We start from the raw sequence: 23,298 nt of genomic DNA, 5'->3' as shown, positions 1-23,298 counted from the left end.
CCTATGAGCTGGCAACAATTGTTATGTCACAGTCCTGGCTATATGACTTCACTTAAACATAGACTCATCTGGGCTTTTGAAATCTTCAATTCAAAAATGAAAAGTGGATAGAGATTTTGAGAGTTGTATCTAAAACTATATTTGAATATCGTAATCCAGAACAGGAATTCTCCATGGACCAGATGGACTAAGGGACATTTGCTCCTAGAATTTCTACTTGAGGCCATTTCTTCACTTTATAAAGTGGGGCGAGAGAAGAAATGTTCTCTCTGAACTTCATTTGTTCCCAGACAAAAACTGTTCTTGTTCTAAGTGCTAAAGAAATTATATGTTAATATTTTCTGAGATTGAACTCAGGTACACACACACACACACACACCAAACAAAAAAACCCAAAAAAAGTTGAGTTGGGGAAATGTGTGCATTGCTATTCACCTGACTTTGATGATTTAAGATATGAGAATGAGGGGCACCTGGGTGGTTCAGTTGGTTTAGTGTCCGACTCTTGATTTCGGCTCACGTCATGATCTCAAGGTTCATGAGACTGAGCCTGGGTCAGGTTCTGCACTGACAGAGCAGAGCCTGCTTGAACTTTTCTCTCCCTCTCTCTCTGCCCCCTTCCCTGCTCATGCTCTCTCTATCTGTCTCAAAATAAATAAACTTAAAAAATAGATATGAAAATGAAAACATGGTGAGCAGCAGCAGCAACAAATCGATTCAGTGAAAGGACACAAGTACATCCAACTAGTAATAGATTGTAATCTGCATGACCCTACTGCTAGCCAGGCATTATTTTTATCCTTTTATAGCTGAGGAAGTAGAGTCTCGGAGATATAAATTGTATATGTTCCCCTCTAATTATGGGGCCATCACCGTCTTTGTTTACACCCATGCTTCCTGAGAGGATAGTCTACATTCTCTGATACAGCTTCTGACCCTCCTGCTTTATCCTCCCACAGTTGCAATCTGTCTTCCACTTGAACCACTCCACCAAAAAAGCTTCAGTAAACTCATAAAAGGTCTTAATTAGCCCTCCAAAGGGCACCGTCTTTAACCTTACTTGAGATTTCTCATCTCTTGCCATGTCTGTTTCTTTTTGAAATTTGCTTTCATTAAATTTGGTTTCACTAAGTTACATTCTCTCGATTTCCTCCTTCTTTAGCACCATCAGCCTCCTCTCCCTTTATTCATCTCAGCCTTCCCTAGAGCTATGGAAACCATTAGCAATTATACGACTACCAAACCTGTGTTTTCAATTGTTATCACTCTCTGAGCCTCCAGATCTGTACCCTGTTGTCTGTTGGCCATCTTTTTCTACAGGTCCCCAGGCATCTCAAACTCAACCGTCCCTAATAAAGCTCCTCATCTTCTCCTCACTTCAAATCCTCTCTAAGGGCATGGGCACAATCATCCAAGCCGTCACCTTAGACTGTCCTCACTTATTCTCCACCATCCCCATCAGTCATCCCCATCACCAACTTCTGCTGGTTCTACTTTGTTGGCTCTCCCTCAAATTTGTCATCCTCCCTGCACTCTGATTCTCACCTTTCTCACTTGGATTACTGGATCAGTCGTAGAACGACCAGTAGCTGCCTCAGTCCAGTCTCCTTCTATCATTTCTCTACATCACTATAAAACAGTATTTTAAAATACCAGTTTATCAAATTAGAAAATACCTGCTTCTGGAGCACCTGGGTGGCTTAGTCGGTTGACCCCCCAACTTCGGCTCAGGTAATGATCTCACAGTTCGTGGGTTCAAGCCCCATGTTGGGCTCTGTGCTGACAGCTCAGAGCCTGGAGCCTGCTTCAGATTCTGTGTCTCTGTCTCTGTCTCTCTGCCCCTTCCCTGCTTGTGCTGTGTCTCTCAAAAAATAAATAAATGTTCGGGGAGCCTGGGTGGCTCAGTTGGTTAAGCGTCCGACTTCAGCTCAGGTCACGATCTCGCGGTCCGTGAGTTCGAGGCCGCATCGGGCTCTGGGCTGATGGCTCAGAGCCTGAAGCCTGCTTCCGATTCTGTGTCTCCCTCTCTCTCTGCCCCTCCCCCGTTCATGCTCTGTCTCTCTCTGTCTCAAAAATAAAACGTTAAAAAAAATTTTTAAAAATAAATGTCAAAATAAAAAAAAAGAAAATACAAGAAATTGCAAGAAATGCTTCTTGCAGAAAACCTGGAATAAGAATTGAAAAAATAAAGAAAATTTAAAATGACTTGCAATCGAAGAGACAGCCACAAGTCAAATCTTAGCCCAAATCTCTTTAGAATATTAGGTATGTACATGCAGGAAACTATACAAGGACATTTATACAAATGTTTATATGGTATATTTAATTAGAAAACCAAGACCACATTATATAGAGTTCTGCATCCTTTTTTTTAACCTAATATGTCATGAACAATTTTCCAAATCGAGTATCTTTAAGGTGGTTGTGAATAAAGGCTGCAATATAATGAAACACACGAAATATATTATGGACTAGTGGTCTCTCTTCTCTCTGTCTCTCTTGCTTTCTGATTTGTTTTCTTCAACACCAAAACTTACCCTGAGCGTTTATCATGTTATGAGTCACAAGGACTTAGATTTTGGTGAGAAAGGGGGGAAGGAGAAAAATATAAAACACTCGCTTTAAGTTCATTTACATTTATTAGATACTATTTAAACAACTGTATTTTCTATACTTACCATGTGGCATGTCTTCAAGCAATTAACCCAATCTGTAAGTCTGCATAGTAGAGTTAGGTGAAAGGTATATTTTAGGTGAGTAGACAAGATCAGTAGGAAAGCAGTTTGATCAAGTGCTTTTTCTTCTTCACATTGAATGGCAAGAAACATATGAGAAACCCCATAGGACCTTTGTCTTAGCTTGACTAGTCAGATATAGGTTTTTTGGGGGGCAGACTAGCATCTGAATAAAAAAGAGTACTTCAGAGCCAAGGAGACTGCCTCCTTTCTGGGCAAGGCAGGCTGTCCATGCTCCTCTTCGACTAGAAGCTGGGGAAAAAGACTTGTACATATCAAGTCCACATTTTACTTTTCAGACAGGAGAGACATTGATTTCATAAATAATAGTAATTTTAAAGGATTTTGATATGTTCTCAAACTACTCAGACTGCCTTTCAGAATGGGCAGTCTTTCTAAAAGACAAATCTAATTACCTTATTTTCCTAGTTAACCTTGTAAAACTCCCCGTTTTCAGGATGATGGCTAAACTTTTTCACTTAGTGTACATATAAGGTAGTTCATGATCTCCCTCTGGTCTCTCCAGCTTCAGCTTACAATGCTTCCCCAGACCATTTTTCACATTTCTCATACTTAGGGTTTCCCAAATGTCTCATTATTTCATATTAGTTCATGTCTTAGTGCTTCCCGATTTCCTCCTCTCTCTCAGAAATGCCTGATTTCACTGGGCTTGTCCTACTTTTCTGTCAGGACTCAGTTCTGTCAGGACTTTTCTGTCAGGACTCAGGAGGTCATCTCCAGTCTGTTCAGTTCCCCTCCCCGCTGTGCAAGACAGTGGACTTTCATTTCTTCCCCCATAGCATCCTCTGCTCGTTGATTCTTGCCATCTCCTTGAAACAAGGTGTATTTATTTTTCATACAAAAGAAGGAAATGTTGCCATTTGCAACAACGTGGATGTAACTAGAGTGTATTATGCTAAGTCAGAGTGTATTTTTAAGATTTACATTTGTATTCCTAGTTCTTCGTAGTCATACAGGATCCAGGAGATTGTTGAGCTCAGGATTGAAATTCACCATGTCTCCCCTTTCTTCATCGCACCACAACACAATCTCTTTCCTCCTGCTCTGTAAACACACATCCACGATGTGGATTAGTTGTAGTACTAATCACTGAAGAGAAATAGAGGTGCAAATAGAGGCAAACCTGGTAAAACAAATAATAAAACACTGGGAACTTATAAAAATTTAATACATATTCAAAGTAGTTATTCCTTCTTTTTTGGTGATGTAAATTGAATAAACACTTTTTATTTCTGTGTTTCTGTGTATTCTGTTTCTGAAAGCCTGAAAGTCAAGGTTTCTTTGTTAGATGGTTTGGAACAAATTTTTCCCAGGTTCTATTTAATTTTTTGTTCAGTGTTGTCTTCAAAGTAGAGCAACTTGTGTGAATCTAGGCGATTTTAATGGCCACTTTAATGTGGTCCTAGATTTCTGTTGAAAATGTGCATCTGAGTTTATGTATGTTTTTCCTTCATCTCCCATATATACTGGGGTAAAGGCTTCATTGGTCTTAAAGAAAGCAAACCTTCCATGGTCTCCAACCTCTACCCAACTAACATGTTAATTCTTGATAGAAAAAAAGGTCCCATTGGCCCTGGGATGAGTAGCATTTCTGGGGGAAGCAATGAACTCTTTGTTCTCAATCCATACACTGCAGGGATGAAGTTTTGGTGTGATGGTGGGGTGGTCTGGAGCCAAAGGCCAAAGAAAGACATCTTTGTGCAAAGGTGATTAATTAAAGCACAGGGCAGGACCCGTAGGCAGAAAGAGCTGCATGGAGTCATGATGGGTAACTCCTTATATACCCTCAGGTTGCGAGAGGATCAAGGATATAGTATGTCTCTAAGGAATTTTGGAAGCAAGGTTTCCAGTACCTTGAGGGGCTAGCTGTTGCTAAGGAAACATTTATTACCATTTAATAAAACCTTAGTTATAAGAGCCTTTAGATGTATACTGAAGGGCCATAAGCTTGGAGTATGATTGCCAGCATATATCTTGGGGCAGTTAAGATAAAGGAAGTAAACTTACAGGATCCTGGGGGTTGGGATAATGTTAAGCTAAGGTTCTCCTTTTGCCCTAAAGTGTCATCCTTGAGACAGCTGAGCTCCTAGAAGGAGGTCACTCTGCCTGTTTTAAGGACTTGTCAATTGGTTGTAGGCAGTAAGGGGATTTAATTTTTCATTTGCCTTAGATTCCCACATTACCATGGCAAGCACTTAAACTCTTTTCCTTTGTTCTTGGGTAGCCAGAAGTGTCCAAGGAATATCACTCATATTCAACCGGGGGGGGGGGGGCGGTGCCAGCTTGCATTTTGCCCTACGCTTGCCCCATGCTCCCTTTTCACGAACACTGTTGCACTCTGACCTCATCTTTGGTGCTTTATGGGCTGACTAAAACACACTCCCTAAAAAGTTCAAGATGGTTCTATATTCAAATTAAGCAACTTATACATTTATTCTGATTTCATATCAGTATCTTTTCTGAAAATTCACTGATTTTGATAAGATAGGCCATGGTTCACTGAATCATTCTGATGGCTAGAAGTGGGTTTCCCTTGACTCTTCAGAAACATGTGGTCTGGAGAATGGGGCACACGAACACATTATTCAGAAAGCTCTATTGTATCTGCAATAGTAGGAAGTGGCAGATAAGAGTGTAGCTGTACATTTGCTGACATGTAGCTAACCGAAGATGATTTACTCAGGTAAAATGGTTCATGACTGGCAAACTTTCATGGAATGAGACACTGAGGACTATCGAACTATTTTTGTGCAAGAAAATATAATAAAATCTTTAAATATATTCAGAAAAAGAATTTTAAAATGTGAATACGTTACATGTAACATATGCATTAATCCTAGTAGTAATTAAAATAATGGAAGCTCCAAAGTACCACAAAATTTAACAGAAATAGGCAACTTTATTTTTAATAACACTCTTAAATCTTCCCATCAAGATCATAGTAGATAACCATTTAAGAATTTTTATTTATCAGTGAGATTAGATTTTTACATACAAAATCAGCTATACCACTTTGTTTTCAAAAACAATAAAAATTGTTCTTATTTACTGTGAAAAATACGAACCATTTTGATAAATGAAAAAAAATTAATGTGATCAAGACAATCGTTTTCTTTTTATTTGCTTGGTCGTCTCTCCTATTTTTATTCCTACAAATTAGGAAGGCCAGAATGATTTTATTTGCTTCATTGTTTATGACCTAGTTTGAATCAAATGTGGATTACTCTGGTATCTGCTGAAACATAAATGATAAGTTCTTAAAGACTGGATAAAACCTTAAGTTTGGTTTTTAACATTTTGAAAGCTGAATAAAAAAAACTACCTGGAGTTTGTGGTCACAGAGGATTTGTCATTTTCTTCCTTTGCCCATATGAAAATACATTAATAGAAAATTACCAGTGGAAAAACATTTTTAAATTTAGGTTACATTCCTATCAACTTTAATAAGAATGTTTAGTTAGCAATTGTATCAATTTCTTTCACTCAATATTAACACTCTGTCTGAATTAGAGTAGAGGTAGACTGATATTTGTATTCAAACATTTTGAAACAGGAAGTTTTAAATGCCATATGAGGAATTATATAAAATAGTACTTTTTTAATATTTGAAATTTAACTTACTATTATATTCAAAATAAGTTTCTTTTTGATAATAATAAATTGTTGCTTAAGACTCATTTGCTTGAAATTATTACACCAAGGAACTATTTTAGTTACTTTTTAACTACTACTAGTCTTTAGAAAACAAGAATACCTATTTTCTTACATGGATTTCCATTTTTGGAAAAAAAAAAGTTTCAATGATTTCAATGCACTTATAGATCCTCCTACAACAAAGCATTAGGAGTCAGAGTGACTACTGATATAAAAAATAACACTTAGAAATGCAAATTGGGTTAAAGAAAAAATACTTGTATTACATTTTTAGTTATTCTAATGTGATTTATATCTATTAAGAAGTAATTTTTATTTTTTCTCTCACTCTTGTTAGCATCTTGTTTTAGAATAGAATAGCCCATAGCAATAAATGGGCCCCTCTGGTGTTTTTCTGCAGCTGTAAAGGCATCCCTGAAACTGTCAACCACATAAAAGTTCACTCCTGTGGGGGCAATGGGAGGCCCTCTATCTGCCAGAAATAAAAGCAGGGGCTTAGTAATAAAAAGTTCTTCTGCAAATTTCTGTATTTTAGGTTTGAAGCATTGTCTATTAATTTTAAAATACACGATTTTTATTGTTGACACCAAGGGTTTTTTTTTTTTTTTCCTTTTTAAAAAACACATGGCCACATTTTAAGTTTCCACCTAATATGGGTATATATATAATAATGTCACTTGAAATCTAACAACACAACGAATGAGTCCTTTTCTAGAGATGAAAGATATCAAAATTTATTCATTTAGCATCTGAAAATAAAATAAAACTGAAATGGTTAATTTTTAGAATTATATTGTGAAAAAGAAATCTTCCATGGTTGAACCCAATTTATAAAAATTCACATTTTTATAAGGTTTACATTGAATACAACACTATTGTTTAGACTGAATTGCGTGTGTGTGGGTGTATGCATGGGGGCATTACTGGGAGGAACTGAGGACTGTGAAATGAACACTTTGTGGTTAACCACTCACCATATTAAACTTTGGGAAAAATGTATACTATATGATAAAAGTAAATTAAGATCATTACTCTTCTGTCATAGATGACTTCCTGGATTTGAGAACAAGGTCTTTAATGGATGAAGAAAGTTCTTGAAGCTCTTTACGAGTAGTATTGGTGATATCTTCTTGTTCTTTGTCTAATTCATCACTCAAAGGATCATCTCCCTGGCCAGTCTTCTTATTTTGACTAACTAAATGCTTTACAACTAAACCTTGATACTTTACCAAAAGAGTATGCTGATCCTGTGAAAAGAGAAAGGAGAAGAAAAGTTAACAAACATTAATTTTCTGTGGAACAAGCATGATTTGTTCAACAACACCCATCTTTATAAATCAGTATAATGATCTTAAGTAGAAAACTGAATCAAGCAAGGTCCTTGCTGGCAAGTTGACAGGTTAGGGGTGATAAAACATGAATACAGATCATTTTAATGTAAACCGACTTGGCTAGGTTCTATCACCAGACATTTAGTCAAAGTTACGTGGAAGTTCAAAGAAGCCCAATTACTTTTAGCTGAGAAGTTTCTCAGAAGAATCTGTGCAGGGTAAGACTTTTTGAACTGGTCCTTGAACAACAGGTTAAATTTACATAAGCTGAATTGGAAGACTGGACATTATTACATCTTTTTTGAAAGCTTAAATTTCCAAATTCAGAATATTTTTTTTAACTATAGATCCTGTAGGATCCCAAAAGATTCTTGAGCTATGCTGAGTTTTTAAAATCAATCTTCTATCACTGTTCACATTCTTGAACGGGAAATCATATTAACATGTTTTGTGTCTTACTGTTTATGATGTTTCAAACCTATCCATTCAAAACCTTCAGAATCTAAAAGCTTTAAAAGTTTCGAGTGCACTGACAAGATGATACCTCTGGAATTTTACTACTGAGAAAGGCGATGATCTGTGGGACACATCTTCCAGGTGCATGGAGCATGCTGTGGGTTGAGAACTGAAACAGAAGGACTGATGTGAGGTGCAGAATAAGAGCAGGGTCTTCTGTGACTTTTAGCTGTTCAGCCAGTGCTTGTCGATGCTGGAACAATATCTGCCTAAACAAAAATAAAATCACAAAACACATTATCATATTTTCACCAGCTCTCACCAATTTCACTTCTTCCCTTCTGTATTCATTTTTAGCTTCTCTAGTTTAGTAATCTACCTCCATAAACATCTTAAGGGATATTTTAAATAGGAAATATAGACACACTTGACCCTAAATGGTATGGATAAACTAATATGCTAGAGAATGATACAGAAAACTAGATAGCAGGGATACTCAAGGTATACTTTTTATTTTAAGTTGTTGGGAATCAGACAGAAGTGCACTAATGCACATAAGCTTTCTATAGCAGGTCTCGAAGCCAACATAAAGTTCTCAGGCTTGATCTACTAGGGGATTAGGGAACCTTGCTACCCTATCAAAATGGGTCAGAGAGGGAGACCTATGTATTGAATACACTTAAAGGTATGCAGCCATTTGGATACAAGAGTTCTCTGTGCAAGATCCACATAGTCACCAACTTCAGACATGAAATATCACACATCTAAGAATCTGTTAATAAAGTAGATTAATTGAATGTTGTTACCTTTCCCTTTTTTTGTCTCCCCTTTTCACCATAATATCACAAGCCTCTGCTGCAGAATCCAGACAAGAAAGAAAGTCTTCTATGCTCTGAAAAGGTATTTAATGCCATAATTTACTTTTATTAACAGGTTTCCTAAAGAAATACAGTCATTTAATACTGTTCTATAATATTACACCCTAAATACAATTTTTAAAAAGGTCATTTTGTTATTAAACTTGACATTGTGATTTAGGACTAATGAGGATAAAATGTCCCCAGCCTGTTCTCCCCCTTCACCTCCCAAAGAGATTTAGTTTACAATTATTCTTATAAAAATGTACTCAAAGGTCATAAATTCTAGCCCCATTATCTAAACAGAATCCAACTTTACTTACTTTTTCATTCAGAGAGCTATGTAGTTTTGTGAGAGCTACTTTGGTTTCTTCTGATAATTTACTTAAAATTTTTTTTCTTACCTATAAGGGGAAAAAAATTCTTTTGGGATTGTGGCTTTAACATGTGGTGGATATAAGATCAAACAAAACAAAACAAAGTATATTTGTTGCTATAATAGAATACTGAATAGAATTTATCTTTGTTTTTGAGTTTTAGCTCTCGAACTAGGGATAAAAACATGCCAAAAGCATTCTAGTATCTGAAAGCTAGCTAACAACCAGTCAGCCAATGAAGCTAGATATAGCTCTGCTCCTCCCTTCTGGCCCAGCAATGTAAGAGGAAGATGGGGCAGGGGAGTGGCAGGGGGTGGGCCGAGGGAGGAGGGAGAGAGAACCATTTACCTTGTGGGTAAAAGAGAATTTGGGGCAAGGGGCTACTCCCTCTCTTTTTCATTGGGGTGGGAAGAATGTTCTTCCTAATGCCAAGTGAAGGGGGTCTCTCTCTTGAATAAAGTTTAAGAATGCCTATAAACTAGAGAACTTGCTCTATGGATGGACAGTTGTTATGCTATTTGGTGTGTGGTCTTTTCAGCACCCCGTCCACACAGATGTGTCTCAAGGAATCTGGTGGCATTCTTGACCCATCTGATGGCCCTACCTAGTATGAAATTTCTGGTGGAGGCCTACTGGAATGGCTTGGCCAGTAGGCCTCGAAAGTTACAGTGAGTCTTGGAAGACTAGGGCAACCTACTGACTCCCCGTCACATGGCACACTAAATCCTTCCATAGCCCCCAAAGGGCACAGGACAGGACCCCATGTATTTCTCACAGCAGAAGTTGGCACAGAGGCTACCTGAACTGCCCAAACATCTGGAGATTCACTGTCAAGCCAAAGGAGGAAGGGGGACAGTACTTTGCTGGGGTAGACAGGAGAAATAACCTGTTTGGAAGTTTAGGGGGTGGTCCTTGCCATGAGAGGGAGTCACATGCTAAAAAAACATCCCCCAAACAACCTATGCCATCTATGTGGCAATGGCCACATCACGAGAGACCACAGCATTGGACCTAGGTCATAATCAGTGATATGCAGTCATTCTTATGAGGCACTTTTTGCCTCTTTCATTTTTTCTAAATCTCAAACATTAAGTGGCTCAGAGAAGAAGGACAGAGAAGAAGTAGAGGAGGAGAGTTAGGGACAGATCACACTTCCTTCTCTAGGCAACTAGGAGCCACTGCCCTACCTTACATTTCAAGAAGGGAAGAAAATAACTTTGAATTTAGTTTGAGATTAGAATTTTAACAAATAAATTACAATTTATTTAAATATTGAACAGAGATGGTGCCAGTAAGTGAAAATGACTGCAGAGTATGCAATCAGGCCATAGCACTGTTAAGGGATTTGCAACTCAGCAGGAGAAAGGGATGTGACACCATAATAATTAGGAAAAAATAAAAGTGTTGATTCTAAAGTAATTAACCATCATTACTTTCAAAAGACCGGTTATATTACCAATTTGAACTAAAAATCTGATGGATGTTTTCCCCAAAAACCCTTTCTTATATTTTACTCTCCTTTAGACTATTCCTGGTGTGAGAAAATAAAGCATGCTTTTATTTCAAAACTAAACACATCAAGGATGGCAAACAAATCACTATCATACTTCATTTGTGATGGTTGCAGGATCGTCTACTGCCATCATTAAATCCGAAGCTAAGAAGTTGAAAATGAGGTTAGTGATATCAGTACACACTGTCTTCAGCAAATGCTTTGTAAGAGTAGCTTGCGTATCATCTGGAAAATAAAGGTATTTTATTAAAATGAATGTCCAAGAACAATTATGAGAATCAATGAAAAAAACAGCACCAAGTATACCTGTGAAGAACTTCACCCCCTTTTCAAAAAGGCGAATGTTATTATACAGGTTTGAAACCTCTTCTTGCAAGTCCTTGATAGTGCGCTTTCGACCAGTTCCAGAGGCAGAAGAAGTTGAAGACATGAACACTGAACGCACCACCTCGAGGTAAGTTTTATTAAGAGGTCTGTGCACAAGATAAATATATTTAGTTTATTAAAAAGTACTGGATTTATGCATGTAATAAATTTTGCTTCTATGGAAATAGGCCTTAAGGGAAGACCTCTATATTTTTTAAACAAACAAGATTAATTTGGAGACTAGTTCCCAAGAATTTGTCCTCTAAGCCTAGGACTTATCACTTAAATGCATTTACTTTTCTCAGTCTTACAGTACTCAAAATTATTGCACTAAAGACAGTAAGAATAGCAGTAACAGAAGTTTCAATTCAAATTCAAATTCAATTCAAAGTAGTTTTTAAAAGTTAATTTGGAGAATAGACTATAAATCTGTTTCCCATCCTTGGGAATAATAAATTCTCAATTTCTAAAGTACTATAAAAGATAACACATTAAAAACTTTATGCTCAACAACTCAGAATAGATTATTTTATTTTTATAAAAAAATTTTTTTAATGGTTATTTTTGAGAGAGAGACAGAATATGAGCAGGGGAGGGGCAGAGAGAAGGAGAGGAAGGCACAGAATCTGAAGCAGGTTCCAGGCTCTGAGCTGTCAGCACAGAGCCTGACATGGAGCTTGAACTCATGAACCATGAGTTCAATTCATGAGTTCATGAGTTGGACGCTCAACTGACTGAGCCACTCAGGCACCCCCAGAAAAGATTTTTTAAAAAGTAATGGCAAATGATTAGAAGTAACTACTCCATCTTTTTACATATGAAAAATATGATTATTTAATATATTCATGTACAAAAACATTCAGTGAAATGAAAAAATCTCACTACAAAAGCTATATTCTAAATTCAATGTTAGATGCACTGGGCTCCTGGACTGCATTTATAGCTTACACACTGGAACTACCTTGAGGGAAAATCACGTTAGTTAGTAATGGTCAAGTTATACACAATGTTTTTCACTTCCGTAAAATAAATTTAGCTTGGCTCAATTACAAGCTAGTGCTGTCTAAATTTATTCTCTTTGAAGACAGTTTGTTACTTTATTTCTCCCCTTTTTTAAAAGTGCACTGTTTACTCTCTGTCTAGTCCAGATAGAAAATGGTCTTTTCTTTCTTTTAGATGTTCCTTTTCACGCTATGTTAGAGAGCAGCCAGCTATTATGTTGGTGTTTTTCTCCCAACTAGTACTGTAACATCAGTGAATGAGGATGCCTCCACACTCTCGCCTTTTCTTTCCTATATTGCCTTCCCCAGAGCACTTACATGTTTGTTGAATTGAACAGCCTCTACAGGCAAACAAAATCTGCAATTTGGTGGCTAGATTAAATTCTAAGCTTTGAAAAGAAAAGACCTAGAGTATATGTTTTCTATGATCTTGGTAAAAATTTTATTTAAAACCTCTGAATATCTATCATAAAACAGAAAAAAAATATGTTTTTATACTTACTTTATTAAGTACTCGGCAAGTTCAGAAATAAACTCCTCAGGGGCATCTTGTACGTGTTTTCTTAAAAAATCTTCAATCTCATCCTGGAACATAAAAGTGATCTCTGGCTTCTTCTTTCCTATAGTAGAAATGAGGAATGTGAAAAACAACAAAACCATAAAGCAACCTAAAAGCAAATAAGGTTCAACATATTTAATAAGATGGTAATTCATTCACTTCATACCACAAAGACTGATATTGCCAATGTCAAATAGCAATAACCAATGAAAATAATTTTAAAAATAAGGGATAGTGGCATCTCTTTTGAGTAATAATTTCCTAACTTCATTTTGTGACTGTTTTCTGAGTCAATCAGAAAATCATAAAGATGTTTTCTCCCCAGTCTAACTTGGATGGTACAAATAGTTGAAAATCAAGGAAAAAAATCTTTTAAGAAAAGATAACTTCGCTGTTGAACAATATATAATGAGCAGAATTTCTGTCTTTATAAAAATGAATAGGCACTAAAAATCAAACATCCTTGTAAGTTACACAGGATCTTCAGGAAAAGTCTTTATAATCATGTGAACTACAACTCTGGTAGAATTAAGCTAAAAATTGTCTTTGGGAAAGGCACAGATGAAAAGAATCCTTGTAATTTTACACTCATAATTTATTCTTCTTCTTACAAAAATAATTCCATACCAAGGAAAGCTTGTATGCAGCTAGTGTAATGGAAATAATTGTTAACTGTGCATGCCTACTCACCGACTTGGAGAAGTACAGGTTGCAGACAAAAGAAAGCTAACAATATTTCCGTTATTAATTGTAAAAATATAAAAGTGATTATTTCCAGCTAAATTTGGTTATTGTAAAATCTTAGAAATAAAAATAAAAAATAATAAAATAAATAAATAATAGCTCAAAAATCAATCTTCACTATGCATCAAGATCTAAGTAGTTGACATTATAGCTTTAGAACAGATACACCCATTAGAAGAGATAGACTATCCTTTCTTTTTGTGATTTGCTATCCACTCCTGATCTTCCACATCAAATAGTTTCTGCTTTGTTTGCTTTCTGCATGCATGTTATAAGTTATTACATTATATTTCCATATAGTAATCTTTCACACTGAGTTGATGCTGTATTTTAGCTGAGAACCTGATTCCATCCCCCATTGCGAGATTATAACACAACCCCTTTTCAAAAGCACTGAAATTATATTTTTTTAGGTAGAATGGTTTTTCTACCTTTATAGCCCCTCTCTATAACCTGTGCACAAAAGAAGTAACACATGCCTCACTTAATAATTACTTAAGGCTACAGATAATAGAAAAATATTTTATTAAATATCCCTTCTCTCCCACCCCTAGTACATCTGGGGAATAGAGAAATTCATTTACTAATGAAAAATTAAAACCCACATAGGTCAGTCTTAATACTACTTAAAATAGGAACAGGCTACTAGTTTCTATGAAGATAGGTTTTTTAAAAAGTCTTTTAAATGTTTATATTAGAGAGAGAGAGAGAGAGAGAGAGAGAGAACAAATACAAGTTGGGCAAGGGCAGAGAGAGAGACGGAGACAGAATCTGAAGCAGGCTCCAGGCTCTGAGCTGTGAGCACAGAGCATGATGCGGGGCTCGAACCCACGAGCCATGAGATCATGACCTGAGCTGAGGTCGGATGCTTAACCGACCGAGCCACCCAGGCGCTCCTTTATGAAGACAGTTTTAATTAATATTGTTTTATGCATGCTGAGAACAGTAGCTATTTTTATCTATCTTAGAATACTTTAAAGATAGATCTTAAGCAAATACATTATCACTAGTAGTGGCACACTAATAACTGAAGCCCATGTCAACTGATTTCTATGCCTCCTGGCTCTAGCCCATACAAAATGAGCTCTGTGGAAGAAGTAAAATAAAAATTTCAGATTATTATCATTTCAATGTTTTTTCTGTGTTTACTGGGGAAAAGGAAGAGGGAGGTATCACAGTTGCATTAAGTAAATTTATTTACAACACAAACATAGAAGAATCATAACTTTACTTAGAAAAACTAACATGTCTCTTGCTAACTTAACAATACTGAATAATAACAAGTCTTGGAAAAGGAAGATGCATATACTAATTCTCTTCCTTAAATAGAAGCAACCAATCACTTAAGTGTTACCATAAAACTTAAACATCATAATATTAGTGTTTCCTACTTGAATATGCAGAAATCCACTTTTGTAAAATATTATAATTTGTTTTTCATGGCAGCGGGAAACCATAAAAGTGACTATGCAAGCCGCAACTGTGCAAGGTGTTCTTAATAAACAATGGGAAAATTTGATTGTTCTGTGACCCTTTAAAAAATGTTTGTGAAAACATTAGAAGTTCTGCTGGTTATGAATATAAAGGGAAATGAAAAAGAAAACTAATAATTTAGCATACTATAATTTAGCTCATTAGAAACCCTGAGCATGAAAGTGTTTGATTTCTTTGTAAAAAACTTATCAAAAATAATCTCAATGGTGCTTGCTTCTTCTCATCCTGTGACTTATATTCCAGAGCAAGCATTTTTCTGTGGCTTGGCAAGTTGTCATACTCCTTTTTTAACTCCGGATCAGCTTACGGCATTTTATCCTTTGCCCTTTCAATGTTGTGAAACATCTCGTGAGAATTCCTTTATTGGAGGTTTTCTGCCAACCTCACCCCCTCTAAAACATTTTCATCCTTTTTGTCATGATCACTTTCCCCATTTACGTCATTTAAGTGCGCTTCTACCAAGCTCCTCAGGCTGCATACTTGGTTCTTGAACAGGGCAATACCAACGTTCCCACAGTCAGCTACTTCTTCCCTAACTCCATTTATTCCTGATTCATATTTTATTTCCAATGTTATCACTTTTTATTTCTTTGCTGCATTTTTGTCTGTGTTGGCCGGTTCCCTTTTGATTATCCATTTTTTAAAATGTATGGATTCATCACTGGGAGACAAGGAAGCAACACAACTACGTGGGGTGTTGTCTGAGCATAAAGTGAGGAAGAGAGGCACAGAGATCCATCACTGATAAACTCTGAAATCAGTGATGTGACTATCACAGCTCATGATGTACCTGGGTTATTTATGTGCTCATCTGTGGACTGAGGAGCCAGCAGCAAATTCGTACTTTATGCGATTACTCACAGCTGATACACGCTGGTAACTCAAAACATGAACCATGTTGCTGGGGGGCTGGTGTCATCAACTAAACTGTGTAACTGAAATCTGTGTCCACAGAAACTATGCAAAGCGAGGACTTCTTGTATAAGCGTATACATGTAACAGTACGCATCGTAAGAAAATGTTTAAAATCATGCACAAAGGAAGAGTAATAAAGCTACATACCAGTATGAGATGACTCATCATCACTATCCTCTTCTTTTCTTCCTTTCTTCTTGATTTTTTTAATTTTGTACTCTCTGGCATTGCCACCACCACCTCCTCTCACACTTCCACTGCCCTCTGGTGGAAGAGGATACTCATTAGTCTTCCCTAACTGAATTACCATTTTTAGAATGATGACACTACATTGTCATATTTAACTTTACAGCAGAACAAGAAAAGCCAAGTAATTAACTTTTAGGTGCTACTTAAGGTTGGAGTTTCTTTATTATGAAGTTTTGTAATTCAGTCAATAAAAAATTAATAAAGTACGAAATCTGTTGAACTTGAGCAATTCAGAGAGCTTACCTGCTCTAAATACAGTCTCTTCTTCCTTCTCCAAAGACATCTTTTTCTGTAATTTGTCTGGCTTTTTCTTGACCAAACCCATTCTTTTACCTCTTCTTCTACCTTCCCCAAAAGAAATGTGCCCTCATTTGTTCATTTCTGTTACCACAGCCTCATTAATATCTCCATTACAGTATTTCACAAATTTAATTACCCTTGGTTTTTTCTTCTTGGTTGAAAGATTATTACTCATGTTTATAGGAGACATCCTGAGTCTTCCACCACTGAACGAGACAATGAACTCCTTCAGATAGGAAGCATGTCTCACTAATGTTTGTATCCTTGGGGTTAAAGCAATGCTTGACACATTAACAGGTGCTTGATAAATTTTGACCATGAATATTAAATTGGGTAAGTGGAAAAACAGAGTTATCCATCACCCATTGGCCAATACAAATTATGAGACAAACCAAAACACTGTAAATAAAAGTAATCTTAGTGAGGTATTTCTCTACCATTACATATTTACGTTTAATGTATTTATTCAACAAAATAGAATACTTTCTAATAATGGGATTGAAATACTGAAAAATATTTAAAATGTTTCTTCATAAAAGATTCATTTTTCAATAAAGTAAAATGACATATAAACTACAGATCTTTTTCTAAATCCTAAGTACAATTCCTTTAAATTTCATCAAGTCCTCTAATTGTAAGTTCTATTATTTTCCCTTGCTTTTGGGATAGAAAAATATAATTTTCGAAACACAAGTCTAAGGTGAATGTAATTTTTACATTTGGTAATAAATTTCTTATTAGGGAAGACTTATATATTTGACATTGTTCCATGCACTATACCTAAACCATTACAACAGGATAGTACTATCACTGAGATGAAGATCAGATAACTCTGAATTTTTAGAAGGAAATAAAACAGACTAGCTATTCTGACATAAGTACAATTAACTGATTAAGGTAAATTTATAAGTATATCTTCAAATAATATGATAAAATATGCATGGCTGTGATACTACTATGATTTATGGGAGTAATTTACTTGTCTATTTCCCCCAGAAGAATACAGAGAAATTTCAAAGTATCAAATTGAAAGATTTTGTAGTAAAAGGTTTTTGAAAAGAAACAATCTCAAAGAAATAGAAGTGAGTTCTCACAAATAAAAATTGAAGTTTTTATAACACATCTTCATTATAGTTGGTATTTATTAATGAAACATGTTGAATACCTAATTTCATTAACCTTGATACAGTGCTAGTAAAATTATTTCTACTATATAAAGTATAGAAAATACATGTGCACCTAGAATAATTTCCATTGGCTTTTAATTAAAAAAAATGAAAGAAATAGTATCTCCTTGGGAAATTTATTCATTCAATATTTTATGAGCACCAAAAATACACCAACAAGTGTTCTAAAGACTAGGGAAACAACAATATATGAGATGGACAAGGCTTCCAAACAATAAAACGCATTACAGTGATAAAAGTGATGCAAAAAAACCAGGAGATAATATGATGGAGAGTGACCATGTCTACTATTCCAGGTGGTTAGGGAGGCCTCTCTGAGGAACTGACATTTGAAGTGGAGTTCTGAATGATGAGAAATCAGTTCCCTGATTAGGGAGAGAACATTCAGGTGGAAGGAAGAGCTAGTGGTAACCACAAACTTGCCAAATTTTGAGATTCAAGAAAAAAGGCTACCGGGGTAGAACATAAAGGGTGAGGGAGTGAACAATGGAAGATGGCCAGGTCATGAAAATCATTTAGTTCTGACAAAATAAGAAAGAATAAGTAATCACTAATATTTCCATTTTCATCATCAAAATTTAATTCATTAGCAAAAGATTTGGTTAATATTAGCAGTTAAAGGTAAATCAACCAAATAAAAGAGCTTTCAAAGGGTCTAATAAATGCAGAGTTCACTGTAACTTGTAAAAAACTCATCTTTGAATCTTCTTGATTAATAATAATTTATTACCTGTTGCTTTTCTCCTTCGTTCATCTTTTTTATCCTTTTTACTTGTGTTAATGCTTTCTAAAATGGAGACTTGTTTCAGATCTTCTTCAGTGATTAAATGAACAGGATTATTTTTCATTTCCTGAAATAAAACATGCTTTTCTTGGTAAGCAAAAATATATGGTATTACCAAAAACATAAAAGTTATTTATATAGTCAATCATTATTACTCATCCTGATTATTCTTGTTTGATTTCATTGCTAAGAACTATAGAGCTCTGTCCAACAGCTGACACTCTGAGGTGGTCCCTCCTTGCCAAAGATCAGTCTCTTCCCTTGCAGTTCCTGGCTCTTTGAATGTGTCATCAGCTAATGAGAAATCCTATCTGGTTACTGAAGAATTGATCTCATAACATCAGATGCAATTTGGCTTGTTCAGCCGATTTGGCTTTTTAATTTTTATTTATTAAAAAAAAATTTTTTTTACATTTATTTATTTTTGAGAAACAGAGTGAGACAAAGCACGAGTGGGGGAGGGGCAGAGAGAGGAGGAGACACAGAATCCAAAGCAGTCCAGGCTATCAGCACAGAGCCTGATGCGGGGCTCAAACCCACAAACTGTGAGATCATGACCTGAGCTGAAGTCAGACGCTCAATCGACTGAGCTACCCAGGCACCCCGCTTTTTTATTTTTTTAACCAATGCTTCATAGGTGGCCCTTGCTCTTTTTCTTTTTGAGGCTCCCAACTCCAATGCCACTTGGATACCTAAGTTTACTACAAAGATTAACAAAATCTACACTCCCAACCCTAACATAATGACCATGTATGAGTTGCACATTTAGTCATTTAAACTGTTTTTTCCTCTGGACTCATTCTTTACCTCTGATTTTTTAAAAAATATGTTCAGAATAATGAACTATTTATTTCCAAGTTCAGAAACTGTTTTTCATTATGGGACAGGGCTCTAAATTTGTAGCGACAAAAGTACATTTATTTTCATGTGAAAAATGGTATTTCCCTTTTGGTTTCCTGAAGAAAAATGTTTAGGATGTTACAGTTCAAACAACAGAATCACCTTTTTTTCCTGAAGTTATTTTTGTAGTTGGCAGGAGGAGCAGGAAGAAAGAAAAATTGATGACCATGTTTTTATTTTAATAAAAGATCATAAATAATAATGTAGCCATCTAGCAACTGGTAGCTAATATATACCAGAAATTTTGTATACATCCCTCCTTTATTTACATTTATCTTTAAGAAATGAACCACCATCATCCTTTTTTTTGAAGATATGGAAGCAGAAGGTCTATTTGTCCAAAGTCAAACAGAGAGTAAACAAGTTGAGATTGGAATTCAGGTTTACTGTTGTCAATCCTATGTACTTTTACTCTTCAATGCTGCTTTATTAGCGGGCAAGTCATAGAAAATTATCGTTTTTTTAAAACTACTGGGGTGCCTGGGTGGCTCAGTCGGTTAAATGTCCAACTTCGGCTCAGGTTATGATCTCACGGTTTGTGAGTTCGAGCCCCACGTTGGGCTCTGTGCTGACAGCTCAGAGCCTGCAGCCTGCTTCGGATTCTGTGTCTCCCTCTCTCTCTGCCCTCTCCCACTCATTCTCTCTCTCTCTCTCTCGCAAAAATAAATAAACATTAAAAAAATTAAAACTATTAAAGAGCTTAAAAGGAATACAGATGAATACAAATTATTTATATATTTAATAAGCTCTCATGAATTTATTAACAGTCTAAGATAAATGGGCTTGTTCTACCTGTCCGTGAGCAGGCTTTATAAGTTGATGGTATTGCTAACTAGAAACACGACCTGAATATTCGTTAAAGCAGACCTGGCAGGACCTCTGCTGCTTGACAGCACTTGCTCTGAAGAACTAATCAATTTTGATAGCAACAATTTCTTTCCTCAGTAAGTTACCCCATTTGTGCATCCTGAATAGGTAAAATTAATAAGGCTCTGCTAGATTTAGTAAATATATAGTGTAGTGATTGATGGATACACTGTATACTTGTGCATTTAATCCACAGATAACGTTTTTGTGGATTTTAACGTTGGATCAATACCCTTAGGTGACTTAATTGTGAAGTGTATGATTTAGATGATTTCAATTTATAAAATCAGCTCCCTAAGTTCCAACATACGTGTCCTGATGGGAATGAAGAAGGGGAAAACAAATCGAGGAGAAGAGATAAAAAGGAGTAATACATTAAAGGGAAATGAACAGTGTTCATTCCTGGGTATATACTGCTTACCCCATTTTTCAGAAGATGTCAGATGAGTCTAATGTGAAAGTACCATTAAGATTAGCAGGGGAAAGGAAATCTGGCATACCTTTTCAGCTTTTTGGTGCATCAGTTCACTGAACAGTTCTGTGCAGTTATTTATGAATTTTTCGCTGACTACAACAGTGTCGCTAAAGACTACAGCTGAAGCCTGCTTGCTGAATGCTCTCATCACCTGTTGAAGCAACATTGCAGCATCTTCGACTGATAAAGAACTGGGTAACAGAGGCTAGAAGAAGAAAAAGAATGAAAACAAATATAAATATAATATCATACATATAAACCATTTGTTACTTATATGCTCTCCCTAGGTGACTTCAAGTCCAGTGGCCTTCAGAACCATCTCTATGCTGATAACCTCCCAAATTATATTTCTGCTTTCATCATCCCTCTGAGCTCTGGAGGTCTATGTCCTACAACTTCCCTAACCTCTCCGCTCATAGGTCTAATAGGCATCTCAAATTTCACATATCCAGAACAACACTGATTGCAGCTGCCACCCCTAGACTCCCAGCTCCTATCCACCTTTCTCCATCATCTCCCCCTCTCAATTAATGGTACTGTTCTCCACTCAGGTGATCAGGCCCCAAACTTTTTTTTTTTTAAATTTTTTCAATGTTTATTCATTTTTGGGACAGAGAGAGACAGAGCATGAACAGGGGAGGGGCAGAGAGAGAGGGAGACACAGAATCGGAAACAGGCTCCAGGCTCCGAGCCATCAGCCCAGAGCCTGACGCGGGGCTCGAACTCACGGACCGCGAGATCGTGACCCGGCCGAAGTCGGAGGCTTAACCGACTGCGCCACCCAGGCGCCCCTGGGCCCCAAACTTTCATGTCACACTCAGTTCCTCTCATAAACCCGCAAACAATTCACCATCAAGTCCTGATACCTTTACCTCCAAAACAGGTTTCTTCTTAGCTCTTTGATGGTCTAAAATTATCATTTTCATTAACTATCTCCCTCTAGGAAACTTTTCTGGACACCACATTCCCAGCAGGTAAAATGGTTTCTGGTACATAAATAGTACTTACTAAAATCTTTTGAATGAATAAACAAACACTTATATCTGGAATCTTTGGAAACTTGTATATTCAAAACAAGGAATTTTCTGCTTTATAAAGAGAATCTGGGCGCTGACGAGTAAATAATGGATTGGCCTCATTTCTTTCTCTTCACCCACTCTTATCTTTTCGGCATAATGAAGGCAGGTCAATACTAAACACTGAAGTAAAACAGTATCAGGGCTAAAGCAGCTCATGTTAATACATGAGCAAAGGCTAATGAATGGATAAAGGATACAACAAATGCTACATTAATGCCTGATGCCAGTAAAGCTGTAAATGTTTAGATAAGACTGTGAGAAATCTCAACAATTTCTGTATGGCAAGACTGATATGAGTGTCATATTGTTTGCTTGTTTGTTTTGAGATTTATGGAATTCTGGATGTTGTCTATCCATATATAAAAGGTCATTCTACCTCAAAAGCTATAAAGTCTTTAAGCAAGATTGAGGTAGTTTTTGCTATAACAATGATTGCTAGAATTTGGCTATAAAGCCAAGACTACTATTATGTATCCTAATACTTAAAATGGCCACATACTAGTGAATATCAGTTGTCCCTGGTTTAAAGAAAAATTAACAAGAAAATGATAAAACGTACTGCAATATCAACCCATGTTCCAGAGCTGATGGCTTCCTCTACTGATGCTTCCACTTGATCTACAAGTCCTTGACCAACACAAGCTGCTTTCAAAAACAAGAGCTGTGTAGTCTTGTATCTTTTCTTTATGTAGCTCACAGCATCTGGGATTCCAAGTCTGGACAAAGCATCAAATTCTAGATATAAATCACAAATAGAATTAGAAAAGAATTCATTGGAATATAACTGTCATTCACACCTTTTAGAAATCTTAGAACGAATTAAGTTCTTCCAACACCTATTCTTTGTGAATGCACTATATTCTATTTTTCTTTTTTTTCAAGAATAAAGCATAGAAATGTACCACAGCCTATTCCCTGGTTAGGCTACCTTCCCAAATTTTTATTACTAAATGTATCTGTAGAAAAATTAGTTCAAATACTTCCTCCATCCCAGCTATGTCACTCCCTCTCCAACTGAGGGGTCAAAAGGAAACATGAGAACTACAGAGCAATAAAGTAGAAATGGGGCTTAAGAGAAATGTAATAATTTAAGTTAAGAAACAAAAAAGCAATTTATTTTGCTTATTATAGTAACTAAAGGAATCAGACAATTTAGGACAAAGTAATTCTCTATTCTAAACTAGTAAGGGATTTAGCATATAAAACAAAAGTTAAAAAAAAAAACAACTTCAGTTTACAGCCATTAAAGTTATTGGAGATAGCTACTGTTCTCTTTATCCCCAAATAATCATATTTCAGTAAATTAATTATAACGAAGTTCCAACCCAAGTTCCTGGTTGAAGAAACAAAAGTACATTATAGAAAGCCAAGAAAACATAAGTGCAGCCTAGTATTCTAGCATACATTTAAATCGCTTGAACATTAATGTCATAG

The 23,298-nt window shown here is 36.1% G+C and overlaps 1 protein-coding gene across 1 annotated transcript in view; it reads right to left on the bottom strand.

The window, feature by feature from the left end:
• Positions 1-5,635: 5,635 nt before the first annotated feature.
• Positions 5,636-23,298, bottom strand: part of UFL1 (UFM1 specific ligase 1) — a 33,579-nt gene continuing 15,916 nt past the window's right edge. Inside the window, exons 9-19 of the mRNA XM_043591965.1 lie at positions 22,424-22,599; positions 20,811-20,990; positions 18,490-18,610; positions 16,171-16,287; positions 12,814-12,931; positions 11,251-11,417; positions 11,039-11,169; positions 9,378-9,458; positions 9,004-9,089; positions 8,286-8,466; positions 5,636-7,657 (exon numbers count right to left, since the gene is read on the bottom strand). Coding sequence (XP_043447900.1) covers positions 7,439-7,657; positions 8,286-8,466; positions 9,004-9,089; positions 9,378-9,458; positions 11,039-11,169; positions 11,251-11,417; positions 12,814-12,931; positions 16,171-16,287; positions 18,490-18,610; positions 20,811-20,990; positions 22,424-22,599 — 1,577 coding nt within the window. The 3' untranslated portion in view covers positions 5,636-7,438. The remainder of the gene's footprint in view (positions 7,658-8,285; positions 8,467-9,003; positions 9,090-9,377; positions 9,459-11,038; positions 11,170-11,250; positions 11,418-12,813; positions 12,932-16,170; positions 16,288-18,489; positions 18,611-20,810; positions 20,991-22,423; positions 22,600-23,298) is intronic.

The sequence above is a fragment of the Prionailurus bengalensis genome, chromosome B2, assembly GCF_016509475.1.
Source record: "Prionailurus bengalensis isolate Pbe53 chromosome B2, Fcat_Pben_1.1_paternal_pri, whole genome shotgun sequence".
NCBI classification, from domain to species: domain Eukaryota; kingdom Metazoa; phylum Chordata; class Mammalia; order Carnivora; family Felidae; genus Prionailurus; species Prionailurus bengalensis.
The sequence above is the reverse complement of the archived record's forward strand: the minus strand, read 5'-3'. Positions and strand labels throughout refer to the sequence as shown.